The sequence below is a fragment of the Phacochoerus africanus genome, chromosome 14 (genome assembly GCF_016906955.1).
Source record: "Phacochoerus africanus isolate WHEZ1 chromosome 14, ROS_Pafr_v1, whole genome shotgun sequence".
Classification (NCBI taxonomy): domain Eukaryota; kingdom Metazoa; phylum Chordata; class Mammalia; order Artiodactyla; family Suidae; genus Phacochoerus; species Phacochoerus africanus.
Genome location: NC_062557.1, coordinates 52146909 through 52164976, shown reverse-complemented (window position 1 = coordinate 52164976; position 18068 = coordinate 52146909). Strand labels below are relative to the sequence as shown.

The 18068-nt window shown below is 58.2% G+C and overlaps 3 protein-coding genes across 6 annotated transcripts; all 3 read right to left on the bottom strand.

Moving 5' to 3' along the window:
• Positions 1 to 926: 926 nt before the first annotated feature.
• Positions 927 to 7163, bottom strand: FGF11 (fibroblast growth factor 11). Of its 4 annotated transcripts, none has more exons than XM_047757539.1 (6): positions 7036 to 7123; positions 5759 to 6766; positions 3967 to 4077; positions 3650 to 3753; positions 2850 to 3048; positions 927 to 2556 (listed from the first exon to the last, which is right to left on the bottom strand). In XM_047757539.1, the coding sequence occupies exons 2-6, from the start codon at positions 5949 to 5951 to the stop codon at positions 2486 to 2488; spliced, it is 678 nt and encodes a 225-aa protein (XP_047613495.1). In that variant the 5' UTR covers positions 5952 to 6766; positions 7036 to 7123; the 3' UTR covers positions 927 to 2485. The 4 variants fall into 4 exon arrangements, with proteins under 4 accessions (XP_047613495.1, XP_047613496.1, XP_047613494.1 ...); XM_047757540.1 differs by having other exon boundaries at positions 5759 to 6759; positions 7036 to 7099; XM_047757538.1 differs by having other exon boundaries at positions 5759 to 7163.
• Positions 7164 to 8071: 908 nt separating this feature from the next.
• TMEM102 (transmembrane protein 102) lies at positions 8072 to 10207 on the bottom strand. The gene is made up of 2 exons (XM_047757537.1): positions 9515 to 10207; positions 8072 to 9422 (listed from the first exon to the last, which is right to left on the bottom strand). The coding sequence occupies exons 1-2, from the start codon at positions 9726 to 9728 to the stop codon at positions 8086 to 8088; spliced, it is 1551 nt and encodes a 516-aa protein (XP_047613493.1). The 5' UTR covers positions 9729 to 10207; the 3' UTR covers positions 8072 to 8085.
• A 3441-nt stretch (positions 10208 to 13648) lies between these two features.
• Positions 13649 to 17346, bottom strand: SPEM3 (SPEM family member 3). The gene is given in 4 exon segments (XM_047756826.1): positions 13649 to 13687; positions 13689 to 16885; positions 17002 to 17059; positions 17209 to 17346. Coding segments are annotated over 4 exon segments (3432 nt in total).
• Between the last annotated feature and the right edge of the window lie 722 nt (positions 17347 to 18068).

Below are 18068 nucleotides of genomic sequence, written 5' to 3'. Positions count from 1 at the left end.
GGGGGGCAGCCGCCAGCCCACCCGCCCCGCCCCTGGGACTTGATCTCTCCCGAGCAACTGCCAATGCCTGCCACCTACAGATGACAGACAACACTTCAGTTGTATAAATTGTCTTTAATCTTTAATTGAGAAAGCATGGAGTGGAGACCCGGTCCCTGGGGAGCAGAGCCAGGAGATGGGTGGAGCCTGAGCGGGGTTCTGTGTGGGTGAGGGGAGCATCCACCCCTCTTGCAACAAGCCAGAAGTAGAAAGAGCCTGAGGAAAAGTGACCTGCCTCTGAGCCCCAGGCCCTCCCTTTAGCGCCCCCTCAGTCTTCCTTGCCCAGGTCTGAAGTTACTCAGAGCCTCCCTCCTAGTTCTCTGCTGACCTCTGATCTTTTTCAGGCCTGCCCTTAGGTCTCCATATTTTTCAGAAAAATCTAGTCAGGCCCTTTTTGGGTACCCAAAACCCAGCTGAGGTTATAGGCTGTAAAATAAAGCAAGTTCTACTCAGAAGAAGCTCTGGGATGTATGAGGTCTAGAGCCCAAGAGGCCCTCACCCTCCGTGGCCTGACCTGTAGGGGCAAGGGATGGGACTTATTGCTGAACTGGTATCACTTCATTGCTGTGGCAAAGGGGGGTGTGGCTATGTTCCATCTGTCTTTTTTTTTTTTTTTGGCTGTACCCGCGGCATATGGAAGTTCCCCGCCTAGGGGTTGAATTGGAGCTGCAGCTGCCAGCCTACGCCACAGCCACAGCAATTCAGGATCCAAGCTGCATCTGTGACCTACACTGCAGCTTGGGGCAATGCTGGATCCTCAACCCACTGAGTGAGGCCAGGGATCAAACCCGAATCCTCATGGATACTAGTCGGGTTCTTAGGCTCTGAGCCACAACGGGAACTCCTCTCATTTGTTTTTTGGTTGTTGTTTTTTTTTTCTTTTTTTATCTTTTGTCTTTTGAGGGCTGCACCCATGGCATATGGAGGTTCCCAGGCTAGGGGTCGAATTGGAGCTGTAGCTGTCGGTCTACACCAGAGCCACAGCAACACAGGATCCGTGATCCATGCCGTGTCTACGACCCACACCACAGCTCAGGGCAATGCCGGATCCTTAACCCACTGAGCAAGGCCAGGGATCGAACCCGCAACCTCATGGTTACTAGTCGGGTTCGTTAACCACTGGACCACAACGGGAACTCCTCATTTGTCTTTTTTTATTCTAGACCAGTTACCCTAAAGACCTCAGCTTTAAAAGGGACCTGGAAGGAATTCCTGCTGAGGTAGCTAAGTGTTCACATCCCCATAACCCAGGCACAGGTCCAATCATGCATGGTTCTGGCCCCTTCCCCATCCTAGCTTCCCTACTGTGAGCCAGGGATTCCTTCCAAAACTCCTCTGCCCTTCCTCAGACTCTGTCTCCCTGGCAGGACCCCAGCTGAGTTGCAGGAGCTAGAAACTGCATGTAAAAATAAGGTTAGCATTCTAGAGGAAGAAGAAGATTTTTAAAAAATTATCTAGGAAAAACAAGAGATGGTTCTTGATTTATCCAGAACTTCGTTCTTTGTGAATCATAGCTGGGTCCTTTCCAGAGCTCATCCTTAACAGGCATCACTAGAAAAGGGGAGAGGGTGGGCCTAGAACTTATTTTAAAGCAATAACATGGCTATAGAGGCCTCAGTTCCATCACAGCGGGAAGGGCTGAGAGTCGTGGTCTATGTCCTAGAGCTGAGACAGAAGGAAGTATGGCTCCATATGTGTCTAGAACACATGCTCTGGAATTGGGTGTCTCTGGGATAAGAAAGTTAAACCTATGGTGATCTGAGACTGGTCCCAGCGCAGGCCAAGGCCAACAGCTGGACAGGGCTTAAATCCAACCTCTCTCTACTTGGAAACCAGGGGTCCATCTGGGTCAAGGATAGAAGCATGATGGATCCAGAACAGAGCCTGGCAGCATGCCTGTGTTCCAGCACAGAGCCTGAGTGCAGAAATGGCCCTGGCTGGGGAGCCTGAATGTTCCAGAACCGGTCCAGAACAAGGCAGAAGGTGGAGTAGGGAAAGAAGGAAAGGAATCCTGAGCTCCAGTGGACCTAAAAATCTATGGCTCAGTAGCAATGGAACGGGCAAAGGGCTCCAGGAAGTGGCCAAGCCCACAGTGGGGAGGATTTATGCCCTGGTTCTGTCAGTTTGGGAACCCCCAGTGCCATCTTGGGGGAAGGCTTTGGATGGTGTGGGTGTGGAAGGAAAGAAGGGATCAGCCAGGACCATTTTCAGACAATCCCCTCTCTGAGCCACCCCCCCCTCCCAGATCCCAGGATCTAAGAGTCTTGGCGGCTCCGGAAGTCAGAGCCAGCCCCTGGGCTCCCTCAGATTAGAGCACCTGGTGGAACCTGGCTGCTGAGGGCATGAGTGTGGCAGCAGGGGTGAGAGCAGGGCCAGGAGCAGGGCTGGGGTGGTGGCTGGCTGGCTCAGTGTGAGTGCAGGGAGCCTCCAGTCCAGGGACTACATTTCAGGGGGCAGGGGGACTGGAAGGGGAGGTCTCAGGGACACTGTGGAGAGAAGGCTCCCGGTACATGGCCACTGTGAAGGGGAGAGAGAGGAGCAGGAAGGAGAGTTAGGTGCTGAGAGACCTCTGAAAGGGCTCCCTTCCCCTCTACTCATCCTCTGGGAACCCCAACCCACACCAGACAGCTCCCCAAACCCCCAAAGGCCAAAGCCTTCCTGACTTGATGTGTCCTAACAGGTGTCCTCTTCAAACACGCACAGCCCCTGAACTGCAGCGGGGGGTGGGGGGAGGGGGTGTCACTGCATGTCCATGTCAAGGTCAACGCCCTCCCATGTGGCCCGCCTCCTCCTGCAGGGTCCATACTCACCTTCCAGGAGCTTGGGCACAAAGTGGGCGGCTGCCTTGGTCTTCTTGACTCGATTGCCTTTCATGACTCGGCCCTCTTTGTCCAGGCCCAGGTACCAGGCCCGGCCAGAACGGCGCTGGCGGTAGAGAGCAGAGGCGTACAGGACATAGTAATTCTCAAAGACGCACTCCTTAAAGCGACACTCAGCTGTGAAATGTGGCTGAGGAGACAAAGACCCAGAAAGGCACACACGGACAGAGAGACAAAGACACATCACTGCACAGAAGGAGCCCTGGGAAGAACAAGCCAGGATATAGTCGGTACATGTCAGGCTGGGAGGGCCGACTGCTGAGTCCATGCAGGAACTGGGAGGAAGGGCAGACAAGGGAGAGCCCGGTCCGCCCCGGTTGGCTGGGAACTCTAGACCTCTGGGGGCCTGGAATCTTCTACTCCCAGCCTCTCTCCAGCCAGGGGACCTGGAGGGAATTCCTACTTGGAGGCATTCCTGAATTCCTCCCCAGTAATCAGAATGCCTCTGGGGAAGGAAGAACCAGGTCGAGGGGAGGCAGGTTGGGACACGGGGGTCCTGAAAGGTCAACAGAGTTGGACATTCAAAGAGCCTGGGAGTATCGGGGGAGCTGTTCAAGAAGAGGAACCAACCGGAAGGACCCTGGAGGAGATGCCCAGGTGTAGGCAGTGAGGACAGGGCGTCAACAAGAGCTGGAGGGAGTGGAAACTCTGAGCTGCAAAGTATCTGGCGTTGAGAAGGTGGTAGCTAGGACGGTCCCCAAACCCCAGGCCACTCAGCCTCCTTGTCTCACCGAGCTGTAGAGAAGCCCCTCAGCATTCATGGCCATGTAGTGACCCAGCTTGGCACTCTGAATGGTGACCACACGGAGCCCCACGGGGATCAAGTTGAAGTGGGCTGGGGGTGGAGAGAGTGGGCATCAGTACCCAGGGGCCTCCAGCCCCCCTCTGAGCTCCCTCCTGCTTCCGGGTCCAGTTCCACTTCCTCCCCTGGCCGAGGGGGGAGGGGAAGAGCCAGACTGAAAAGAACAGAACCTGAAGCAGGCATAGGATTTGGCATCGACAGGCCCGCGCTCCCCCATCCCGCCCAGCAGCCGGCTTCCCCTCTTACTGAAAGAGCTGGTGTCCTCTGGGGTGCCCTGGATGCTCCCGTCGGGATTCGCCTGGAGGTAGAACCCCTGGCGGCAGAACAGTTTGGTGACGATGCCTTTGAGCTGAGGCTCTGGAGGGAGAGACATGCATCTTGGAACATGACATCTCTGTTCCCAGAAAGATGCCTACACTTGGCGGGATCGGAGGAGAGCGAGAAAGCACAGAGAGAAGAAAGAGGGTCCCAGGGCCCCAGCTCGCTGACTCGCCAAGCAAGCTCTCTCTCCTCCCTCTCTCCTCTCTTTGACTCCAGAGGAAGCTAGGGTGTGGGTCCCTTTGGCTTCCTCTCACCACCAGCTTTCAGTTTAACGTATTGAAATTTATTTAAAGGCTTAATTCTTACTCTACAGCTCAACCAGAAGTGGGGGAGGGGAGAAAAGGGAAGAGGAAGGGGAGAGCTACATCCAAAGGCAGAGAACAGCGGGAGACAGGCAGGGCAGCTGAAGGGGCAGTGTGTTTGCCAATGTGGGGGTCAGTAAGGTGACCACAGGGTAGGGACGCCCCCTCAGGAGTCGGGGTGGGACTGGGCCTGACGCTGACTCAGCACCTGCTGCTGCTGCTGCTGCTGCGGCTGCCGCTCGCTTGGCGCGGGCCTCGCCTTGGCCCAGCGCCGGCCTGTCTGACACTGACCCATCTGTCTGTCTGTCTGTCTGTCAGTCTGCTGGCTCGCGGGGGGCCCAGCCCTCCCTGAGGCTCAGCCTCTCCCCTTCAGCCAGGTAACCCGCCTGGGGTGGGGGACACCGGGTTCCAGACCAAGGAAATGGGGGAGGGGGCCGGAATGCCGGCGAGGCAGGCTGAGTCACGTGGGGGCTGGGTCCCACTCAGAGGGTGGGCTGCGGACCGTACCACTGCGGAGGGCTGGCGGTGGGGGGAGCAGGGCCCGAGGGGCTCCCCCTAAGGGAGCTGGCCGCGGGCGGGAGCGAGGCCAGAGGGACTCCCTGCCTGTCGCACCTGGACGGGGACCACACGCTAACCCTCGCAACTCTCCTCCCCGGTGCTTGCTCCCGGCCGACTTCCCGGTACCCCCTTGTAAGTGGTACGACCCCCCAATCTCCGTGCGGGTCTCCAGCCTGCACTGTGTCTGAGTTCCTCGCGGCACAGGGTCCCCTGAGCCCGTGGGACCCGATTTCAGAGTCGCGTGGGGGGGGGGAGCGGTGATGGGGGGTTGCCCGGCTTCCTTGTCGAAGCGCAGGTCACGGGAGGAGGGCGCACAGAGGGGCGGGCTGGCGAGGTAGCTGCAAGGACACCCGGGGGAGAGCTGGGGAGATTGGCGCCCAGCCAGACAAGCTCGGCCAGGAGGAACCGAGCCAAGGCTCGGAGGAGCGGGAGAACCGGGGCGGGGGCGGGGCTGCCCGAGCTGCAGAAACCCTCGGGGTGACCCAGGCGTCCGGAACCCCCAGGCCCCTCCGCTCGGGATTGAAAGAATCGCGAGAGCCGGCACGTAGGCGGACGACGGTGGGGGTGGGGACTCCTGTTGGGGGTGGGGGGCAGCCGGAGCTGCCAGGCTTCGGGGCGCCAGGCTTAGCCCCTCCAGCCTTCCCGCTGCCCTCGAAAACAAGGAGACTCGGGGTTACGGGGGGAAGAGAAGGGAAACTGAGGCATCGGCATCGTCTTGCCGAGACTTTGTGGTCCTGGCCCACCCCCTTTCACTTTCCGGGAGCCCCCCTCAGTCGGGCCCCGCTCTTCGGGGTCCCTGGCCTCAACCTCCCAGGCAGAGAGACCCCAGGCCCGGAGACCCCACCCCAGCCACTCACCCGGGCCGCGGTCCGGCCGCGCGGGCCGCCCCCCGCACAGTCGCACCTTGGACAGCAGGATGAGGAGCTGCTTCTGGCAAAGGGACTTGGTGCCGCGGGGACACACGCGCCGCTGCGCCGACACGGGCCGGCTGCCCCCGGGCTCGCGGACCTCCCGCTTCTGCCGGATCAGGCTACTGGCCAGCGCCGCCATGGCGCCCCGGGAGAAGACACCCCCAAACCGGCGGGCGTCCGGAGCGCGCTGGGCTCCTCCAGAGAAGCCCGCTCGCTCACCAGGACATGCTCCTGACGCTCCGGTCCCGACTCACCGCCCCACCCAGAGGACCTGAGGATAAGCCCTAGACGACCCTCACCCCTGGCACCAGCTCCCACCCTTGGGCCCGGCGCTAGCTCCGCCTGCCAGACCCTGCAGCCTCTGCACCTCTCAGTGGACCCCACCCTCAACTTTGGCCCCCCTTCTGAACACTCCTCCTTTCCCTGATCTCCAGTGTCCCTGTCCCCCACTTCCCCTGTCCCAAAGCCAAGACCCTCAAATTTTCCAAGCTATGGTTTCAGTATTCCCAGGCACCTTCCCACCCTGTTTCAGGCCCTGCACTCCAGCCAGATCCACTCTTGCAATCTTAAGTGTGTGGGTCCTTAGTTTGGGGGGTATTAGCTCGCCTCACTCCTGCTGGGGTGCTGCCAATGTCAGGGAAGAACCCAACCTCGGGTGTCTTTTCCTTTGCCACCCACGAAGTGCAGAATCCCCCACTTTTTTTCCCCCCACTGGAATCCCCCAAAACTATATCTGGAAATATCCAGACTGTCCCTGTTCAGTGAAGAGGTTCCCAGGCCCTGTCTCTGGACAAAACCATTTCTCACCAAGTCACCCCCATTTCTAGTGGCACAGCGTTCCAGCTGCTGAGCCCCTTTCCTCACCTTGTTACCCTCCACTCCTTTTGAAGTCACCTCCAAATCCGCCCTTCCTAGTGGTTACACCAGGTGGTTGTCTGAAGGGCCCTCTGTCACCTCGGAATAAGGAGCATAGGTTTTTGGTTTTCCTTTTTTTTCTGGCAGCCCCTTAATTTCCTCGGGGACAGCTGGTGCTGTTTAGATCCCACGCCCTCCAATCCAACCAGCCCCCCGAGAGAGGAGTGCACCCACGTTGTCACGGGTCCCCAAATGTGAGCAGACCCCCTGTAAGCCAAGAGCGCATCGGAGCTTTCTGCGACAGAGCTTCCTGGTCCTCCCCGGGACTGCCTATAGCACCCCCTCTTTCTTCCCCGACGCCCCTCAACCTGTCCTGTCTTGTCGATCCGGCGACGGCTGGCGCTGGCTCCGGTTCCAGGCTCCTCCCTCCCTGTACCCCGCAAGCGGAGCTTCCCCCCACGCCCGGCTAGGCGTCCCGGACCCCAGGAAGGAGTGAGGGTGTCTCCGCAGAGCGCCCTGGTCGGGCGAAGTGAGCACTGGGCCTGGCGGCTGGACCAAGCGGCGAGGCGGCAGCGGCGGCAGCGGTAGCGGCTGTGGGAAGCTGAGGCGGCGACGGCGACAGCAGCTCCCCCTCCTCGGAGAGCCGGCCCGGGGGCGGGGCAGGGGGCGGAGACGCTGGGAAAGAGGGGGGTGAAACTGGGCGGGCGGAACCCCGGGGTTCCTTGGTGGCTGAGAGTGAGGACGGCCTTAGAGGCAGGCGGAGCCGAGGCAAGACCGCATGTCTCGGGTTCAGAGGATGAGGGACAAGAAGGCGACTCCACTGAACGGAACCTTGGATGGGGGGAGAGGTTGGGCGTCAGATGGAATGGCGGATGCCTGGAGAATGGAGAAAGGGACCCTACTACCCTACTACACGGGATGGAGGACGGCTGGATGAGGAAAGGGCGGGGTTGGGGGTGGGGAATAACGGAAGAGATAGGAGTGGTGGTGAGTTCTAGCCTGGGGTGAAATCTGGCCTCCTTAACAACTCCGCTTTTCAAACTGGTCAGCTCCTGGTCTCCATACCGCTTTCTTTTCCACGTTTTGTCAGCAAATAATTTCCCCCACCCCCATCCATATTGACTCCAAAGAGAAAAGACCATAAGAACTGGGGGGAGGGGGGGGGGGGAGACGGCGGCCCCGAAGGCTGCACGGGAGCAGGAGGGGTGCTGGCCACAGATCCGGAAAGTGGAGAGGCCAGAATGGAACCTGTGCCAGGAGGAGGGTGGGAGGATGGGGAGGAATCGACGAGGAGGCCTTCTAGAACGGGCTCTTTGGGACCTGGGCGCTCAGCCTGTCTCCCAGGTGAGGGGAGAGCAGGGCCCTCCACATCCCGCTGGCCAACAGAAGCACTTTCCAGGCCAGTAGGAGCAGCATCTTTAATGGGCCCCGCCTCCCACGCCGGCTAAGCCGCCCCCCTTGCGCGCAGCCTTGGCCTCCTCCACGGCGGCGCGCAGGGCCCGGGCAGGGTCCCCGCGAAGCAGGGCCAACGCCCCAAGCAGCGAAACCGCGCCGTCCCCCGCACGGAGCTTTTGGCCACTCAGAAAATAGTGGGGCAGCGTCCCGGCTTCGAGCACCCGGCCCAGCTCATCCAGCAGCCCGAGGCAGCAGGCGCCCGCATTTTCGGGCCGCGCCAGATAGAGCGCGGGCAGCCGCTCGCACGCCCAGTAGAGCAACGTCCGCAGGAGGTAGGGCGCTGCGGCCCGGGTCCCGACCACCAGCGGGCGCAGCAGCGCCTGGGCCGCCGCGTGCGCTTGCAGCAGCGGCTCGGCTATGCGCGCCTTGAGCGCCAGCTCCTGGCGGGCGAAGCAGAGCTGCCAGCCGGAGGCTTCTGGCCGCTCTGTGCCGCCGCCGCCGCCGCCGCCGGGCACCAGGTAGAAGGAGGACGACTCCGAGACCAACGGGCCGGCCCACGAGTGGCTCCGAGCCCCCTCGGGCCAGCCGGCCACGGACACCACAGGGATCAGGTCGAAAAGCAGGAGTCGGCGCGGGGGCCCAGGCGTAGCCAGCAGGATGGTGGTGTACCCAGCGTGGCGGGCTGCGTGAACCAAGCGCGGGGCACCTGGGACCGGGAGCAGGGACTCAGCGACTGCAGCCAGCGAAGCAAAGAACCAGGCAGCCACCTGGGCGGGACACAATGTGGGCCATGCCTCCCGAGCCTCCGACGGCTGGGGCTGTGGCATTGGGCTACCGTCGGCTGCTTTGGTGACGTCACCATTCGTTTTTTTCAATGGTGAGGGAAAGCCAACATCGGTTGCGTCTTGCTGAGGCGACTCTGGCACTGAAACGTTACTAGGTGATTTTTCCAAAGACCCGTGTGCCTCAGGATCAGTGACGTCACCGTGCGGCTGGTCCACAGAGGTTTTCGGGTCCTTGAGACTTTCTTCGCTTTGGGTTGGGTGGATGGAATCACCTCCTCCGGGGACTGGGGGTCCTAGGCAATCCTGCCATGCCTCCCTGATGGAGGCTCCGCGTACCTGCTCTGGGAGGCAGACCCATGCATAACAGGATCCCACGTCCAGTTGCAGCTCCTGCCCAGTGTCGTCTAGCGAAAACACGGGCACCAGGAGTGTGAAGCCGGTGTCATAGTGAGGTCCCCGGGCGTAGGGACCTAGAGGTGTAGGCCCCAGATCCAGGGAGCCCTCGCGAATTCCGCCACGAAGCAGCAAGAGCTCTGCCTGGGGAGGAAAGCGAGGGTCCCGACGGTGAATGAGACCTAAGGAAAGAGAAGGGATCGTGAGGGTGTGAACCAAAGCTGGGGCGGGGCGGGGGCGGGGCTGAGAGCTGCCAAAGGTTAGGGTTACTTACCCAGCAAAGAGAAAACAAAGTCCTTAGCCTGGAGGAGGTCTGGTCCCGGCTTGGGCCCGTCACTCCAGCTCTCCTGCACACCCAGCTCCTGGATCAGCTGGGTTAGTTCTTGCAGCTGGGCACCAGAGCAGAAGTCTATGTCCGTGAGCGGTCGGGCTGGGGCTGGGGGCGGTGGGCCCCACCAAGGAGCACTCCCCCAGACGGCGGAAGCCATGTGGCTCTGTCTTTTTTTGGGGGGGGGGGGTGGCTAGGAGGTACACGGACGGAGGGAAGCCCAGACAGGTCTCTCCTTCTGCTGCAGAGAAGTCGCCCCCGTTTTTTCTCTTTTTCCGAGGCACTGGGGTCTGCAGGTGAAGGGCTCTAAATTTAGTCTGGAAAACGAACAAATAAATACCTCCTATGTCCTTGCCCTTTTCTCATATGCTGGTCCCCGCCCCGATGGACCGGTTCACCTGACTCAGCAGGTAAAAAGTAGCTGTTGGAGCCCTCCTGCGGAACGCAATAGCCAGTCTCCTCAGCCGCCCTTGTCTACCTCCCTTTAGCTCTTTTTCGGAAGAGGCTTGTGGTTTGCGGCTTCCCTCTTACGGGTAGCTTCAAGGGCCGGGGGAGAAAAAAAAATGGATAGAGCGAGTCAACAGGTAACTTCTTCCTGCTGCCCACGAGGCCACGCCCCTAAATTACGATCACGCCCCTTTCTGGAGGCTGTCGGGGCGGTTCGGGCCCCGCCCAGCCTCCAGCCAGAGTTCTCTCCTTTTTTTTTCCGCTCGACTGAGATCTCAAGGCCATCCTGGGAGTTGTAGTTTGTCTTCCAAGCTACCAGGGCGTTGGGGCCACGCCCCCACATCATTTCCTGTTCCGTTGAAGTGCCTGATGGAAGTTGTAGTTTCTATGGGGATAAACTGTTCTGTGTCTTTCCAAGCCCAGGTCAACCCCACACAAACTCGTGGAGTTAGAGCGGAGGCATAATAGGATGGATCTGAATAGCAAACAATAATGGGGACAGGAGTTCCCTTCGTGGCTCAGCAGTTAACGATACCAACTAGGATCCATGAGGATGTAGGTTCGATCCCTGGTGTCGCTCAGTGGGTTAAGGATTCGGCGTTGCTGTGAGCCTGTGGTGTAGGTAGCAGATGCGGCTCAGATCTCACGTTGTTGTGGCTGTGGTGTAGGCCGGCGGCTACAGCTCTGATTTGACCCTTAGCCTGGGAACCTCCACATGCCACACGTGTGGCCCTAAAATGCCGAAAAATAAAATAAAATAAAAACTGTGGGGGACGTACCCTAGGGCCTGGGGAGAAACAAGGGCCTTTAAGTCTCACGTGTCAGTAGAGGAGTCCTGGTCACCTAAATCTAGAAGGGTTCTTCCATTCAGTTCTCACTTCATTTTATTTTATTTTATTTTTGTCTTTCTGCCTTTTCTAGGGCTGCTCCCTCGGCACATGGAGGTTCCCAGACTAGGGGTCAAATCGGAGCTGTAGCCGCCGGCCTACACCAGAGCCACAGCAGCGCAGGATCTGAGCCATGTCTGCGACCTACACCACAGCTCACGCACGGCAAGGCCGGAGCCTTAACAAACTGAACAAGGCCAGGGATCGAACCCGCAACCTCGTGGTTCCTAGTCAAATTTGTTAACCACTGAGCCACGACGGGAACTCCTCTCATTTCATTTTAGAGATGAGACAATAGCCTTGAAAGCCTTGCACATGACTTGTCCAAGGTCAGAGCCGAGCCAGAGAGGTGTTGGAAGGGGACTCTCCAGCTGCGTGGGGACATAGCACCTTGGAATTATGGTAGAAGTGTTAGTTAAGACCATACAGGTAGCGACCCAGGGATGGACATCCAACTCAGGGAAGGGACACATATGAGTGATGCCCGCCTCCGACACACATGAATGGTGGCAGGGAAAACACTTTGGAATCTTGCAGCTCATCTGTATACACGGAAGAGTTACCAGGACTGAAGATCAAGTCCAGAGGAGCCTCCCAGCTGGGCTAGAGCAGGACAATGGAAAATTATCAGGGGAAGGAAATTGCTTTCAGTCACCAGTGCTCTCATGAGCACAGTTTAAGTCCAGGATAAAACTAGGAGCCAGAAAAATAGGACAGAAAGATAGGAAACCAGAGGTAGGCTCACAGATCAGACCAATTCATGCTATGCCAGGAATTATTATTATTATTATTTTTTTGTCTTTTTAGGGCTATGCCCGTGGCATACAGAGGTTCCCAGGCTAGGGTCTAATTAGAGCTGTAGCTGCTGGCCTACACCACAGCCACAGCAATGTCAGATCCGAGCCGCATCTTCGACCTACAACACAGCTCACAGCCACACCGGATCCTTAACCCACAGAGTGAGACCAAGGATCGAACCCACAACCTCATGGTTCCTAGTCGGATTTGTTTCTGCTGCGTCACGATGGGAACTCCTAGACCAGGAATTCTTGTCTTCCTTTTTCCCAGAGACCTATTTCTTTAAAAAATTTTTAAAAAAATTTTTTTGGTCTTTTTAGGGCCACACCCGCAGCATATGGAGTTTCCCAGGCTAGGGGTCGAATAGGAGTTGTAGCTTCTGGCCTTCACCACAGCCACAGCAATGCCAAATCTGAGCCATGTCTGCAACCTACACCAGAGCACGCCAACACCAGATCCTTAACCCAATGAGCAAGGCCAGGGATCAAATCTGCCTCCTTATGGATATTAATCAGATTTGTTTCCGCTGAGCCATGACAGGAATTCCCAGAGATCTGCTTCTATAGTGAACTAGGCCTAAGTTCATGGGCAAAAATTAAGTGGAGACACCTGGAAAAATTAGAGGCCTGTAAAGGAGGGGACTCAGACCCTAAGCTCAGTTTGGGGAGCCTAAATCTCAGAGGTTCCTAGTCATTGACAAAGAGAGGTCATCTCTCCATCACTAACCAAGAGCCCCGAACACAGCCCAGAACGGGGGAGGCAAGTTTCCACACATCTGGGTATGACCCAAGAGACCAGATCAGGGAACCTGAAGCCTAGGCTCTTTCCCACTGTCTGGGGAAATCAGGCACCGGGCGTCCATCCCTACAGCTTATTCCTCCCCAGAGAGTGGCTTCTGAGATATCCTAAAAAGAACTGAGTTCTGGAGTTCCTGCTGTGGCGCAGTGGGTTAAGAATCCTACTGCAGGGAGTTCCCGTCGTGGCGCAGTGGTTAACGAATCCGACTAGGAACCATGAGGTTGCGGGTTCGATCCTTGCCCTTATTCAGTGTGCCGTGAGCTGTGGTGTAGGTTGCAGATGCGGCTCAGATCCTGCATTGCTGTTGCTGTAGTGTAGGCCAGCAGCTATAGCTCCAATTAGACCCCTAGCCTGGGAACCTCCATATGCCTGGGGAGTAGCTCTAGAAAAGGTGAAAAAAGACAAAAGAAAACCCAAAAAACAAACAAACAAAAGAATCCTACTGCAGTGGCTTGGCACTGAATGTGGTTACCGAAGCGCAGGTTTTATCCCCACTCTGGCATAGTGGGTTAAAGGATCTGGTGTTGCTGCAGCTGTGGCATGGGTATTCAATCCCTGGCCGAGGAGTTTCCCTAGGCCATGGGCCTGGCCATTAAACAGAAAAAGAAAAAAAAAATGAACCAAGTTGTCTGTGGGAGCCTTAAATGCTGGGGATGGGTGACAAGGAAAGCTAAAGTCCTCCAAACGCTTTTTTTGTTTTTGTTTTTGTTTTTTGCTTTTTAGGGCTGCCCTTGTGGCACATGGAGGTTCACAGGCTGGGGGTCTAATCGGAGCTACAGCTGCCGGCCAACACCACAGCCACAGCAATGCCGGATCCTTAACCCACTGAGCGAGGCCAAGGGTTGAACCCGCCACCTCATGGTTCCTAGTCGGATTCGTTAACCACTGCTCCACGACAGGAACGCCTAAATTTTTAAAATTTTAATGAATGTACATTCTCAAAGGCATATTTGGCTAGTGGCTACTTTGATGGACAGTGCAGCTCTAGGGCCTTGGGGATAATGGGCTGAGTCATGCAGCTGTGGAGGGGAAGCAGGGATGGTTTCCATGGGCTGGGGCTGGGGCGGATGGCCTCAAGCAAGCACAGGGTACGTCTCTTTGCCTCTTTATTCCTCATGCACATCTGCCCCCTCTTTTCCCAAGGGTCTCATCACACACTGATATCCCCACTCCTTAATGGTCCCTGGTAAGTTGCTGGGTGTCTCTCTGCAAAGGCGCCTGGGAGACAGAGCTTCGCACTTGTCCTGGGCCCCCCCAAACTGTCTCTGGCGGGCGTCAAAGATCACATGCCCTACCCGGGTGCCCGACCCAGGGCAGTAGGGCTTCCAGTTGGCTTTGGGAGGCATAGACATCTGGCGGTAGTTCTGGCAGGCTGGCAGAGCTGTATCCGCAGGGTGGTACACCCAGTCCTGGCTGCCTGCTCGCCGGGAGGATGACTGCAGCTCAATTAGCACAGGTACCTCTGAGAAGGTTTGCAGGTCATTGTAGATGACCTGAGCCTTGGGAGAGCAGGAGTTCTGACCTGGACGGACAGAAGGCCATGGTACGTGCCGCTCTGCACCCTCCTTTCGAGGAAGCGCCTCAGGTATAAAAGACGTTCGGGTCTGATGTAGGCCCAAGACTGGGACCGTGTCAGTTCCTGGAGTGAGACCTGGGTTCTGGTGGAAGACAGGATGTGGGATGAGGCCCGAGTCCTTGGGAAGGCCTGATCCCTTGGGAAGGCCGGAGTCCTTGGGGAGGCCAGAGTCTTGGGTCTGGACTGGGCCCTTGCGAGGGCCAGGATCTCTATTAATTCCTGGGTACCTGTGGACATTAGGGTCATGGGTATGCTCTGGGCTCTTGCAAATTCCAACATCTTGGGTAAGGCCACATCTCCTTTTGACTTCAGTGGCTTGGGGAAGAGCCGGATTCTTATGGATATCAGAACCTTGAGTAAGGCCTTGGCTCCTGGTGAGTCCAGAATTTTGAGTAAGCCCTGGATTCTTGTAGTCTCCGGAGTCTTGGGTAAGGCCTGAGCACTTATGGAGGCCAGAGGTTTGGACAAGGCCTGGGCTCTTATGAAGACCAGATTCCTGGGAAAGGCCTGAGTTCTTCTTGGCTCCAGGGTCTTGGGCAGAGTATGGACTCTTCTGTGGCCCAGAATCTAGACTCCTAGAGATTCCTATATCTTGGGCATTACCTGTGCTCTTGTAACACCCAGAATCTTGAGAAGGATGTGGGCTATTATGGAGGCTGGTTGGTTGAGAGAGCTCTTGGCTTTTATAGAGTACCCTCTCTTGGTTTTGTTCTAGATTTCTATAGACTCCAGAGCTCCTCTGAATATCAGAAGTTTGGAGAAACGGTGTGTTCTTGTGGAGACCAGAGGTTTGGGGGAGACACGGGCTCCGAAAGAAACATGCCTCTTGAGTAGAACCTAAGCTCTTTTGGGAGCCAGAATCTTGGGTAATGACTGGATTCTTGTGAGGGTCGGAGTCTTGGGAAAGACTTTGATTCTTGCAGAGATAAGGGTCTTGGGTAAGGCCTGGGTTCCTGTGTAGACCTGGGTCTTGGGTAAGGCCTGGGTTCTTGGGGAGGCCTGGATTCGGAGTAAGGCCTGGGTTTCTGGGAACGCTAGAGTCTTTCGAAGGGCCTGGGGTCCTCTGAAGGCCAGAATCTTGGGTGAGGCCTAGACTCTCATGAACTTTGGGGGATTGGGGCTGCTTTGGAGTCTGGGAAATGGTAGAGACCTGGGGAGGGATGGGGCCCTGGGAAGAGAGGACAGACTGAGGCGACTTGGAGGCTGGGGGAAAGGCAGGAGTCTGTACGAAGGTGGAGGGCTTCTGGGGGTGGTTGTGTTGAAGGATAAAGGATCTGGGAGAAACAAGAGGCAGAGAAAGGGTGCACGGTGGCGGCCCAGTGCCCGCTGAGGTCCAGGCACTGGCTGGAGAATGGAAGCAAGGTTGAGAAGGTGCAGCATCCTTGGAGTAGACCAGGAATTTGGGGTAGACTAGAGCCTGGGAGTCTGGGTTTCTCTTCTCAGAGCTGCAAGGATGGAAGCTGCAGTAAGGGAAAGTCTTGGGCTGTACAAATTTGTCTTTGGCATCATTTGAGATCTTCCATTCCATATTCCCCAGCTCCAGGTACCCCAATATGGATCCTGGGGGGGGCTGGGCACTGTCCCCATTACACTGCTTCAATGTTTGCTCAGCCGTACCAGAGCTCACCAGACTCCGCCCCTCTTGGGGCCTGGAGAGGGTACCCAAGTCCTTCCTGGAGCACTCAGAGCTCTGAGGGGGACACACATGGAATAAGTTCTGCTTTACCCTGCGGGCATCGTAGACCACATGGCCCGTGGAGAGGCCTTGGCTGAAGCCAGACAACGTAGAGGGAATAGAAGTTAGGATGTGGGTAGGGGTGGTGGGCGGGACTGGAGGGGTAGTCAGAGCCATGACCAGAGCTGGGACGGGGGTCGTGGCAGAGACTGGGACAGGTGCTGGTGGAGGGGCTGGGGCAGGAGCAGGAGCAGGAGCAGAAGTTGGGGGAGGGACCAGGGTGTGGGTGTGGGTATAGGCTGGAGGAGCATGGCTGCAGGCAGGGGTGGGGCCCAGGGACTGGGCTGAGGCAGGCGATGGGGTCTGGGCTTGGGCCTGGGCTGGGGTGTGGGTGGCAGTGTTCTCAGGGCCATGGACCTGGGCAGGACTGTGCTCAGGGGTGAGGGCTGAGGACTGGGTCTGGGCCTGGGATGGAGAGTGCTCAGGGGGGTGGAGCGGGGAGCAGGACTGGGCCTGGGATGGGGCGTGCTCGGGGGGGTGGGGCGGGGAGCAGGACTGGGCCTGGGGTGGGGTGTGCTCGGGGGGGTGGAGCGGGGAGCAGGACTGGGCCTGGGGTGGGGCGTGCTCAGGGGGCTGGGCTGAGGAGATCTGGGCCTTGGCAGGAGAGTGCCCAGGGGGCCGGACTGGGGAGTGGGTCTGGGCCGGGGCCGGGACTCGGGCTGGGTCATGGTCTGGGGTCTTAGTCTTGCTCTCTTGGGGCAGGCGGAGTGGAACCATGTCCACCTTGCTCACTCTGCGGCACTTGGAAGTTGCATCTTGCCTGGAGAAAAAGGTGGCTTGGGCCTTCAAGGCTGTGACCTGAGGGGCCTCCCCAGCTCCCATCATCCCCTCCTTCCACAGCCCCCATGGAGCCTCCATGGGAGCCCCAGCGTGTCCACACTGAGGCGGCATCCAGCAGCACCTAGAAGCCTTCTCCTCATTGGTGTCTGGTATCCAGGAGTCGAGGTGGCTAGGGTGCCCGAGCAAGCAGCTGGGGCGACGGTGGAAGCGGGAGGAGACTCTGGAGCACAGGTTCTTGGGGTCCACGGAGCATCGCGTGCACGTGGGATGACCGCCTATACAGACGGATTGCTTGTCTGCGGGGAGAGCCAGGAGGGGACAGGGCCTGGGTTCCGGAGGGGCCGAGCATCGGGATAGGACACAAGAAAGGGCCCGACCCACATCCCCTAAGCCCAGGCTGGGGCTCACTCACCTTTGGGGAAAAAATGACGGAAAAGGGTCCGCAAGGAGCTCTTCAGATGCCTCCAGAGCTGGGGGAAGCAGGGGAGGGGAGGGTCCGGGAGCAGGGTGAGCCCTGAAAGGCCAACGCTTGTCCGGCCACACCCCAGCAGCCCTCCCGCCTCGGCCCCTTTGAGACCCCAGGGCTCCCCCAACCCTGCTGCCCAGATCTTGCCCTGACCAGAGTCACCACATTGATCCCAACATTGAGCAAGATGAAGCTGCCCAGAATCAGAAGAATCGAGTCTCCTAGGTCCTGGCACTTCCTGGGGTTGGTGCCAGAGCACGCCTGGGCTCCGTGGTGGGTTCGCTCACCCATGGCCGGGGGTCCCAGGACTACCTGGGCCCCCTGGCCCCCACATACTCACTGGGAGCCAGACTCCTTTGGTGGGGGAGGGGGAGAGGGACTGGGTCATAATGGGGAGGGCGTTGGGGTCACAATGAGGGAGGGGGAGGAACAGGAGGCCTCTGGGTGGCATCCCCTGGTAACCGGGTTTGGGTCACCTGAGCCAGGACAGTCAAACGGGGCCCAGCGGCCAGCACGCCTCCTGTCTCTCGGTCAATTATTCCCTCGCCGCCCGTTCACTCACTTGTTCAAATACACTTCATCGCCTTGACCCAGCAATCCTGAGACTAGAAGACCTTGGCCTCAGAGCCCAGGGAAAAGCCTGGCCGGGATCCAGAGCCTTGGCCTTCATGCCCTTCACGGGGCGGGGACCCAGATCTGCCCAGAGGTGGCACCTCCAAGTCTGGAACCAGCTTCTTGTCTGAGGCTCTTTGGGGACAGGGAGTTGCTGAGACTCAGAGGACCTGCGCAGTGGTTTGGAGCTACCGAGGCCAATCCACTTAGCCTGGGGTAGGACCAGGAGGGGCCTGCTGGCGGGACTGTGGCCCCTCAACCAAGGGGACCTTGGCCTCTCATGTCAGGAAGCCAAGGGCAGGGGACTCAGGCTGGCAGAACGAGTGGCGCTTCCAAGCCACAGCCGACTCGTGTTTCCTGGACTCTGTTGCTCTTTATTCCTCCGTCTGCGCCCGCCCCCC